At 36.9% G+C, this 11,376-nt stretch overlaps 1 protein-coding gene across 1 annotated transcript; it reads right to left on the bottom strand.

Moving 5' to 3' along the window:
- Positions 1-6: 6 nt before the first annotated feature.
- On the bottom strand, positions 7-2,763 carry cnpy2 (canopy FGF signaling regulator 2). The gene is made up of 5 exons (XM_020592953.1): positions 2,330-2,763; positions 2,128-2,243; positions 1,517-1,714; positions 1,265-1,361; positions 7-1,128 (listed from the first exon to the last, which is right to left on the bottom strand). Exons 1-5 carry the CDS (start codon positions 2,454-2,456, stop codon positions 1,085-1,087), a joined length of 582 nt encoding a protein of 193 aa, XP_020448609.1. The 5' UTR covers positions 2,457-2,763; the 3' UTR covers positions 7-1,084.
- Between the last annotated feature and the right edge of the window lie 8,613 nt (positions 2,764-11,376).

The following is an 11,376-nucleotide window of genomic DNA, read 5'->3' as shown; positions in this document are numbered from 1 at the left end:
AACAAAACAGCAAATATCATGATATTTCTACATAGGGTTAGTGTACTCCTGAAGCTACGACTGACCAACTATCAATTCATGCTTATAACAATACTTTTTGGCTTTGGATTTGATGGTCAGTATGAAGTGAAGGTAGATCTCTTTCAGACGAGTTTCCTGTTACTACTAATCCATACTGTTCGCAACATTTCAGACTTTTTACAAGTCAGTATTTAAGTAACTGAAATCTAAGCAGATTCTAACCGTTTATGTATCACTGTCCAAATGGTATGTAAATTACCACACAAATAAAAGTCCATTGGAGTGTTTAGGACACCAGAAGCTACAAAATTACATCTGAATTAATAATATCACACAAGGGAAAGGATGGTGTTTTTCAGAATTGCCAGTTCCAGTAATTATAATTAATTTCACAACAGCAATAACAGTCCTGAGGTTCCTCTGCTGTTCAATACAAGAATCTGTCCTTTGAGCCATGTGACACTACCTCCTCTGTTCTGCTATAAAGGCACATATTGTCATTTGCCCTACAGTGAAGTGTTTTGGTTAAATCTAAAATCATCTTCTTTCCTGATCTTATATCATGTACCCAATTGTGACCATGACCATTATTTGTTTTACCTAACCACAAAAACATAATTGGCATCAGTTATTCCCGTGATCTTGGGTAGTTTATTAAATATTGGTGAGTACTATAAACTAAAGCTGGAACTGAAGTGTAAGTAGAAAATCAGTCTTACTATCTACTGAGAATGTCATTTTGCAGTTTCACAGTTTCAGTTTAATCTGATGAACATTTGAAGACAACAGTTTTCATATGAAACAAAGGTTCTTGAAAAGTATATTAACTTTCAGTATGTAAACAAGTGATAAGACAGTCTAAAGAGATGTGGCAAAAAAATCTCCATGGTCACAAGAATAACTTTTTGTTTCAAGGTGGATTCTCTATTACATTACCGATTTTAAGGATTTGTATACATCCTGCACCACTGTCATGGCATAAGCCAGCTATAAGTTATAAGTGAATATATTATAGCACCTAAGGTCTCTATTTCAGCTGAGGAGAGACGATGGCGAGATGATATCAAAGTTCATCACGGGGCATTTTCAGAGCATGATCACAGAGGTCTGCAGAACACACAGGACACAAAAGTGCTGGATTAAATACACAGTTGCTACATGCAATAATATAGCGACAACTTACCACTTTTGAAAAATCGACTTCAGTTATGTGTTTAACAAAGAAGGTGAGGTGCAAATGTACCTGTCCTCTTGCTGCAGAGTTTGTCTTTGACGTTATCTGTCTCATGGGCAAAGAACTCGATGATTTCATCTTCATGCTGCTCAACAATCGTTTCACACTGGAGAAATAAATCACAATAAACTGTTAGTCTGACTCTGTGCTGCAGTATATGGCATGCGATTTGGAGGATAGGTTGCAGCACACAAGTACTTCTAATTCATTGACATGTACCAGTCAACTCAATACAATTTCTTGAATAAACAGAAAACTCACTGCAAATTTTAAACTGGCTGTAACTCTTGAATCCAGTGCGGCATCTGAGAGGTCCATGGCCCCACTGGTCCGAGATTTGATCCGTATGTAGAACTTCCTGTTTGTGGAAGGATCCGTTTGCTCCCCGTAGTCCTCCATCCTCTCGCACACACTCTCCATCAGCTCCAGGAGGTGTCCCTCGGAGCGAGCCAGAGGAACCTGGTGGCACCAGAGGTTGTGAAAAACCCTATATTATAGAGGGTGTGAGGTTTCTTTCCATGCCAACATGACAAAAAACATGTAACACAGTTAATGTGATTTTTTTGTTTTACATTTTCAACTATATGTTTATTAAAAATCATCTCACTACTTTATTTTGTGTAACTTAACCAAATATGCTGGGGCACTTTATTCATCTGCATACCTGTTGCTATTTTTTTTTTAAGGACGTTAGATAGATAATATTGTTTTCGACATTGTCTGAAACATCTTTATCAACGACAGTTCCTATTAGCACTGAATTAATACTGACCAACACACGTTTGAAAAGCCAACCTCTGCTTTGAAAGCAATGTGCTGCGCAGAGTGGGTTTGACGCAGATCACTACGTGGCTGTGCTGCTGCAGCCTCACCTCTCTGATGGACTGGCTGCCGTCCGGGTTGATCCTGAAGGAGCCAGTTTGGACCATTTTCTTTGGATCTATCTGAGAAATGGCCCACTCCATCTCATCCACCAGAGCCCTGCAGGCTGTGGAAAGCAGAGGGAGAGGACAAACGCATTACGATGTATCCATACGTGTGCTGAAGCGAACCTATTTTCAGACAAACACATACCTCCACATCTGATGTCCTGTCCTTGTCGGGCTGCCTGGCTGAGGCTCAGGAGGAGACCCAGGACCACACACGGTGTGAGCAGCACAGCAGCTTCTCTCATTATGGATCTAAACATGGATTTCAGCATCACACAAGCTGACCACAAACCGACAAAAGAAACCAACCAAGCACCTCAGTATTAAGTCAGCCGGTAACCTCTTAGCCACCGCTAGCTACAGCGACCTGTGTGTCCGTCTACGAGTAACTTAGAGAGTGAGGCACAAACATACAGTTTGCTTAACTTTTCACTCAACCTACATGCATGTGGCAGTGTTTCTGAAGAGCACCTTTACGATTTTCCACGCTGTTCAATCGCATTCGGTGAAATGTGGTGACGTAGGCAACGCAGCTGCTGGACAGGATGGAGTTCAGCTCGAGACAGCGCCCCCACGTGAGCAGGAAGATTATGACGGCGTGCCGTTACCATGACAGCCCAGTAAGCTATCAGTGTAACAGTTCATATGGTAGGTTAACTATTAAATTCTAATTTAAATAAATAAATAGATAAATAACAATAATAATAATTTGAATGGCTGGATTAACCTCCTGGGGCAAAGTTTTGTTGTTGGGCCCCTGCTGATGTTCTGCCTGAAAATCACTTGTAATTTCCATCCATCCCTCCATTATCTATACTGCTTACCCTTAGGAGGGTTGTGGGGGAATTGGAGCCTCTCCTAGCTGAGTCTGAGCGAGAGAGGGGGTTCCCAGTCTATCACACTTGGAGTCAGACAACCACGCACACCCACACTTACTCCTATGGGCAATTTAGAGTCACCAATCAACCTAAGCTGCATGTCTTTGGACCATGGAAGGAAACTGGAGCACCTGGAGAGAAGCCAGGCAGGAAAACTGCAAACTCTGCACAGAAAGGCATCAGGTCAGCCAGGGCTTAAACCCAGAACCTTCTTGCCGTAAGGCAACAACACTAAACACTGTGTCACCATTCCATCCCCATTTGTAATTTATCAGATGAAAATATATTGCTTTTTCTTAGCATGGTGTTTGGTCTTAATCTGTAATTCTAAATTCATTAGACATGATGTTACATGATAGGCTATGCATGACAACCTATACACCTCTGAACAGTGAACTGAATGGCCACATTTGGTACAATAGGTTGTATCTAAATGAATTTCAGACACTAAAGAAATTGTAACACAGAAAGAGCAACATGAAGATTAGGTTATGAGGGAGTGACAAACCTGACATACACTCCATAGATGAATTTGTCACTAAAAGAAAAATCAAAGATCTGAAAACAAAAGGAATGTAATAACTAAATATTTAATGTACATCTTCTTTTTATTCAACAAGAAAAATATTCAAATGCAACAGAGATGGCAGATAATACAAAAAAATCCCCCACCTTTTTAGGAGGATCTCAATACTGTACCATACTATACAAATTCATCAAAGAACCTGGAAAGTCTCTGATTTATCCCAAGCTGTCAGTGTTTCCCAAATTCAGACAATATTCTTTATAAAATTTTAATCCAGAAATCAATTAAAAACATGGAACAACAGATGTCATTGCCATGTTTTTAACTGATGCCACTGGAAACAAGTTTATAACACAGCCAGGTCACACAGTATGATGTACACTTGACCATCACTCCTCAATCAAATACCTACAGCAAATATGTTCAGTAGCCTTTGCACAAGAGTCTAACCTACATCATTTGCTACTTTTTAAGCATTGCTTTTCTGATCCCAGCAATGGTCCTCCAAACTGTGAAAATATATCACACAACTTGAAATGTCAGCATTGGTACCTTAAGTTACACCTCGGCTCATTTCTTTGTCATTGATTCATTTGTTTAAAAGAGGTGTTTTTCACAGGAGTGAAATTATAAAAAAGGTCTTTTGCATAAATGTTTGGTTTTTATTTGGCATGATGTCATTCCAATTGGAAAAGTGTTAATTTAAGCAAAGACTGACTGAATTAGTGACATCAGTAGTGCATTTCTTAATGGAATATTATGCAAATATATATTATAAAATAAATACAAATTCTGTAGGAAGTATGAAGGCAAATTAAATAATAAATAAAAGAAAAAATATTCAGAAACTAAATCAGTCTTCTAAAACTGTCCAAGTAGATAAACATACCTAGAAGCTGCCTGTTTTTTTTTCTAAATGTTAATCATTTGTAGTGAACAAGTTCTTCTGACTTGTGCTAGTTATTTTTATTCTGATTAAATAAGTATTAAATTTGGGGAGTTTGTAATGTTGGAAATGCTACTGCCAGCCTGTTTAAATGCAGTTTAAAGTAATTCTAATTAAATTGTTTAATAAATGAACTACAGTTGGTTCTGGTATTAGTCTGAATTTGTTTTTGACTGAATAGTCTGCTAGGGATCCTGTACACGAGGCTTCACAGGAGTGAAATTATACACTGTGGTGAACACAGGAGGCACTGTGATGCTCCGCTCAGTTCAATATTTGGTCAAGTAAAAGTTTTGATTTATTAAACAGCCCAATCCATTACTTTGGGTACACTCCGAGGTGTTTTGTGATGGAGTTTATCATTATTCTTAATATAATTTAGTCTTGTCTGGAGTCTTCTCTGAGCTGTTTTTACGTGTTTCATTTTTTAAAAAACACTTTACAACATAGTTTTTTTTTCTCATCAAGTATCACAGTGTCACAGTCAGAGGCATTTGCATTATTAGCACTCTGTTACAAAGATAACATTTGTTTTGTACAATTTCAAACTTCCCCTGACACAACAGTCCCATGCTTCACCGCATGACACACCTCACTTCGCTCGTCATATTTACCATTGTTTGGCAACTGCCAACACCACCCCACCACCAATATTCATTTAATAAATGAAATACTATCTTGTTCTGTAACACTTGTGCACACATTGCAACTTTGCACACACATTTGGCTTCACCCCCCCTCAAGAAAACCCCTTTGACGCTGTTGTTAATTCTGCAAAATGCTGAAGCTAAACAAAATCAAAGAATGTAAAACTTAACAAAACTAAATGAAATTAAATGGAAAAAAAGAGAAAATTACATAAAAGCCAAAGGAGAATTTATAAAACTAAACTAATCTAAACACATTTTAACACAAACAGAGCTTAATGGGAAAATTACATTTAAAAAAAGAACAATGAATAGTAACACAAGATACTAAATCAAAACGCTGTGGGAGAAGTAACAAGTCAGAATACAACGGCAACGCTAATAGCTCATAAATGTATTGAACGGGACAGCATATTGTACATGTGCTAGAAACATACATATGTTTTATCATGGAGCTTAAAGTCTGAATCTGTCTTTTGTGATGATAGCACAAGAGACCACTGAAATGTTTTCACATACTTCATTTACTGTAGTAGCTTTAGTTTAAAAATGTAGTTTTTATGATTGGTTTTAAAAAGATACGGAAATACAAAAGTGTACATCTCCAGGAGCAAAATGCATTTGAAAAAAACGGTCCATAAATGTAACACAGTGACAAAAAACATGCCATTCTCTTATAGTATCAAACACACAAAAAGTGCATAATCATACACTGTATAAATTGCCTGTGTAATTTCAAGTGCTCTGTTCAAATTCAATAAATTCAACATACAACAATTTATCAGTCTTGTATAGAATGGAGATGAATATTTTAATTCATTTACATATAATAAAGGGCAGCAGTTGGTCCCACCAAAGGCAAAACACTTGTTAGGCTTTTTTAAAATTTCCATATGAAAAAACATAACCCAGATTCAATCAGCTCCACAACAGATGGGCAAGTCAGCTGTGAGTCTGAACTGATGCCTGTGGTCATTGAAAGGTTTAGAATAGTCGACTCACTTTTTCTGACTGGAAAGTGATCATTTCATAACGGTGGTCTCTGGTTTTCAGCTGTCAGCATCTTTTACCAAAGTTAAGAGGTTATTAACCTGTTGTGCCTCATTCGAGACAAGTGATTTGGAGACACCAACAGAGACAAACATGATATTATGGACCTTGAAATGAAATTATCTTATCAAAACCATGACGTAGTTCAGTGTCACTAGAACCACATTTTCTACACACAGCTCCCTTTGGTGCACAGATATTTAACCATTATTTGCATAAACATTATTCATGAACAGACCCGCAACAAGTTGTTAGCGGAAGTTGCTGAGACATTTGATAGAATAGGATCATCTGTTCCTCTGTGGGCGTACTACAAGAACACTTTAAAAAGACTAAGGTGTTGAGAGGTGAAGACAAACACGTACTGGCTGAGCTTCAGCGGTCCCACACCCCAGTCAGGTTGTCCACCAGTGTACTCTCCTCACTGCAATTTGACATCCACTTAGTGTGTTCTATGTCTCAGCCACAGCATCCATGTCGTTCAGTAGGTAGCCGTCTGTGTGACGGGACAGGCCCATGTGCACCTGAAGGACAGAGGGAGAGAGAGAGAGAGAGGACTTATTCATGATGATGTGTACAGCTAGTGAAGTCACTTAGGATTCATGAGGACAACCTGATTGAAAACAAGTGATTTTGCCACTGTTTGTTTGGTTCACAACTGATTTGGAAGTTTTTATAAATGATTCAAGTTGTAGATATTAAGAAATGTATTGCAAAATTGTATATCAAGGCAAAACACTGCTGCTATACCCTGTGAAAACAGCTGTTACTGCACCTCATGTTAGTGGTTTATTGTAACTTAGGAGACATGCAAAATAAAATATCTAATTAGAGAAAACTTCACAATCAATGCTGTGTTTTGATCACATGTAAATAGGGTCCAATCAGTTCACAATCTGAATTTGACTGTTTATAATCACTGAGGAGTTACAGGTGCTCACCTTGGGTCAAAGCGCTACTTTCCAAATTCAACTTTCCTCATTTAATCCTGGAAAATCCTGGAAAAAGAGCATTTGTACTATATATATATACACACTATATGATCTGACACCTACCCCAATAAATTATAGGTCAAATCATTTTAATTATACATTTATGCCCTTTGACGTCCAGTGAATGGCTATGGAGCAGAAGAAAGGTGTGTGTTTGGGATAAAAATAGGTAAGTGATTTATAAATGGCAACGTATGAGGATTATACCTGTTAAGATGAAGTAAACTAGCATAGGAGGACAGGCTTAGTAAAAGTGTTTAATACATGCAGCAGGCATGTAACCCCTATACTAAGCTTCCATATAAATGCTCTCCCATTCTTTGGCACATTTAAATGTGTATTATTGACTAAGCAAAATATATAGTTTCATCTTCTAAGTATTGTGTTGGAACCCCTTATAATCAAACAAATTTGTATATTTTATTTTCAAGTTAACAGAGTAACTTAAAGCTACTCTGTGCTGAAGTTAGCAGGTTGTACAGTGAGGCCAGTTATCACATTTAGGATCTTATTTACTGCACTAATACAGTGTCAAGAAGTATTCATGCTAAGATTTCATTATATACACACACAATTCGTGAGCTGTTCACACACAAGACACCAACAAATGTACACACGCATATGTTAATTAGCTCCGATTTATTTTGTTTCATCCATTAGGAAAGAACAGACACTTATTCAGTTAATCCCAAAGAGCAAAAAGGAAGAATAATGTCAGTGTCCATGGTGCTACAACAAAGTTTGATCTGTAATAGTTCAAATGTGCGTTTTTTGTTTGTTTGCCAGAGAATGATTCATATGACTCTCAAGACTGATCAACTCTGTCTGAAAAATATCATTACATTTCTGTCACCTCTGTAAAAAGCTTGATAAAGTTTATGAAAACCTTTGAGAACTCTAAACTAGAGACCTGTGTCTGTACCTGATCCACCACAGTAAAGTGCACATTTAACAGGACAATAACCTGTGGAAGAAACTGAGATCTTTGCTGGAATTACTGTGGCAAGAATCATGATTACCAGTGTATGTCCCAGTAACACCAGCTAGCTGGACCTGTATTTTTTGCCACTCACTGTATGAACTGTGCTACTCAGCATAACATCTCTTACTGGTTAATGCATACATCTTACCTGGTTTGATTTTAAAGCTATTAAAATTGTCTTCATTGATTTCTTTTTTTATTACAAATCTGAAAAATCAGGCTATAACTGATGAAAACTACATGTTTAGTTTTTCTGTCCGTGCTGTGCCAGAGAAAGTGCAAATCAAAACCACTAAAGACATGTCTTAGGGGTGTGCGATATTGACAAAAAATGATATCTGGATATTTTTAAGATTGTCAGTAATGATAACCAGATATATTTTGCATCCATCAAAAAATGTTTTAACTTAAATTGTAGGCTACTAGGCTGCATGTTGTTAATGGCATATTAAATTGTTGCTTACTAATTATATTAATGGAAAGAATATTTCATATGTGGCAGTCAGTGTTGACATTGTGACAACCCACCACAAATAAATCAATGTATGGGAGACGCTGCAAAATTTGAAATCACTTTTGTAGAATGATTCTGCTAAAAGTTACCAAGTGTGTTTTTGTGCTGGTACCTTGGATAAGAAGTTTTCAACCGGTAGACCGTGGCCCCCTGGTGGCCCGTGAAGACATTGCAGGTGGTCCTTGACCATGTAATCAATAATGTAGTTTTACTGTAGGTATCATTATTTTTTAATTTTATTTTAAAAACCGTTTTCTGTGTATTGTTTGAGAATAATCAAATTCATACAAATATATAAAATTTTGAAACACTAAGGTGACTTTCAGGAAATGCTGTCGAGTTGTCTTTAACGGCAACTACTGTGATTTCAGACAGTCTGCAGATTGCTTTTCTTTGAGCAACATCTTTCTTGCAATGCCAGAATACCTCAGTATAAAGATAATCTGCATCTACCAACTAAATTAATGATGTAGATTGTGAGGATTTTTTTAGGCAGCTATGCTAACTTAACTTGTAGTGTAATGATCATGTACATGTGCATGCACTCTAAATGTGCACAGGCAGACGTCTGTTCAACTATGCTACATAACACAGGGAATGTGTGGACTCTCAAGACCTTTTGATTGTTTTTGTAAAGTGAGTGACATACTCAGTAAGTCCAGCTGGCACATGCTCGGCGTTATCTACATTCAGTTAAAATTACACATTCTGAATTACCAATTAGTAAAATGCGATCTAAATGATTTAAGCAACTTTTTAGCCAAAAAAAAAAACAAAACAACAAACACTATAAATACAGCACCTCCCTCCCAAAATAGCGCCCCCGTCCTAACATTCAACATGGCGGGAAGTACCTTCACATTCTCTACAATAATCAATTTTTCCTAAATATGTTTGGATTTTATTGCTCTGTTTTAAAAACAACTAATGTGTACATATTTTTTTTTTTAACCCACGTCTGCAGTCCAGTGGACTTGTGGTAAACATATCTACAGTAAATGTTGACAGTAGTTTCAAACAGAATATATTAAAAAGTCAACTAATAAATCAGAAGTGCTGGACACACTGTGGCTTAATTTACAGATTCAGTGCACCAGAATGATCATAGGACATTTTCTGCTATTGAATAAATGTGACCTGCCTGAATTTTATTTTGAGCGGTGGCATTATTTGACTGGAATTCTCTAAATGACTCCTTGTCAGGGCCTAAGTTTGGAGGGTGTCATATGTAAGATGATCAGAGCCAAAGATGGTTATTGGTTATATACATACATTTGACTTTGTACTTCGTCATGACAATTACAACAAATATGACTACAACAGTATTTTTTTACGCAAATGTAAAAGCTGTTCCTTCATTTTTTTTCTGCCTAGGACTATAAACATGTTGCAGTGATGTTCTTTCAGATAACATAACATTATTTCAACACATTTCTAACATCCCTATCCAATTATTTATCTGTTAAAACATTACCTCCAAAAACAAATTATACTTCATAAAAATGTGGTAAAGAAGGTTCTGGTCTTACAAAACAAAACATTTTTACAGATACATTTGGTATACTCTGACAGTCAAGATGCAATTAAAAGTCTCCTCTGTGTTGCTAAAAACCTATTTTGACATTCAATATCCTTCATTCTAAATTTTAATTCATAGATAAGCTCACTTTTGTGCGTTGATAAATCTAGGTCATTGACCATCTTGACATATAATGTCATTCACTCTCTCCATTATCATCTGACTCTCTAATACAGTTTGTGGTTCACTCCCAGTTTCTATACGTCCACTCTGGGCTTGTGTGGACCAAAGAGAAACTTGGGATTCGATACAAGACAGCTGACAAATGAACAACTTTAGCTAAACTTTAGCTCACAATAATCAGCTCACAGTGGGTACATCTCGTGTCTCTTTACAAGTAGTGGTTGGCCAATATGGGTTTTTCAATGGCCAATGCCAATGCTGATTTCTCTAAAGAGCAGAGAGGCTGATGGCTGATATATAATTTCTATATCAAAGATCCAGATCAAAGAATTTTATTTTATTAAAATAAAATAAAAAAAAAGGAGCATTGTCTCTCATTTGCTACAATCTGTTTTTTATGTAAAACAATAATAAAAAAACTAAACTGTAAAAAAAAAACCTTTATACATAAAAGATAAAGCATTTGGGTACTTAACAGCAGACTTTTCATGTGACCCAACAAAAATCTGTAAATACTTGCACTGCACACAGCAGCATCTGTTTTTAGTCCCAGTCCCAGTTAAGAGCTGCAAGTTGTAATGCAAGAAAGTTGCTCTGCTGCATTTTTCCATTGTACCTGATACTCTTCTTCTTATAAACGTCACCTTCACTGAATGTTCTCTCAGTATCTCTTTGTTTTTAGTCCATACACATTATGTGTCTGCAGATTAGAGTGCAGTCATCTCCCGATACCAATCACCTAAAAATATTCCCAATTAATTGGTTGACCACTACATATAAGCACCGTTATTTCCCTCACGGGCGTCTTTTCCTTGTGTCTTAGTCCTGCCCACATAAGAAGCAAGGAAAAGATGCGAGGAAACCATGTGGAGACAGGACTCAAGGACACACGTTATTAATGACATGAGATCCCTCAGATCCTTCATCTGAAGCGTCCAATCACCAACTGGTTTCT

This window comes from Monopterus albus, unplaced genomic scaffold, assembly GCF_001952655.1.
Source record: "Monopterus albus unplaced genomic scaffold, M_albus_1.0 scaffold18.1, whole genome shotgun sequence".
Lineage (NCBI taxonomy): Eukaryota > Metazoa > Chordata > Actinopteri > Synbranchiformes > Synbranchidae > Monopterus > Monopterus albus.
The sequence above is the reverse complement of the archived record's forward strand: the minus strand, read 5'-3'. Positions and strand labels throughout refer to the sequence as shown.

Bases quoted from the DNA above. Each gene is read 5' to 3' on its own strand.
- cnpy2 (XM_020592953.1), bottom strand. From the start codon at position 2,456: ATGCTGAAATCCATGTTTAGATCCATAATGAGAGAAGCTGCTGTGCTG. The intron at 1,715-2,127 runs GTGAGGCTGCAG...TGGTGCCACCAG, and splicing joins GCAGCCAGTCCATCAGAGAG to GTTCCTCTGGCTCGCTCCGA. The intron at 1,362-1,516 runs GTGAGTTTTCTG...TTATTTCTCCAG, and splicing joins CAGCCAGTTTAAAATTTGCA to TGTGAAACGATTGTTGAGCA.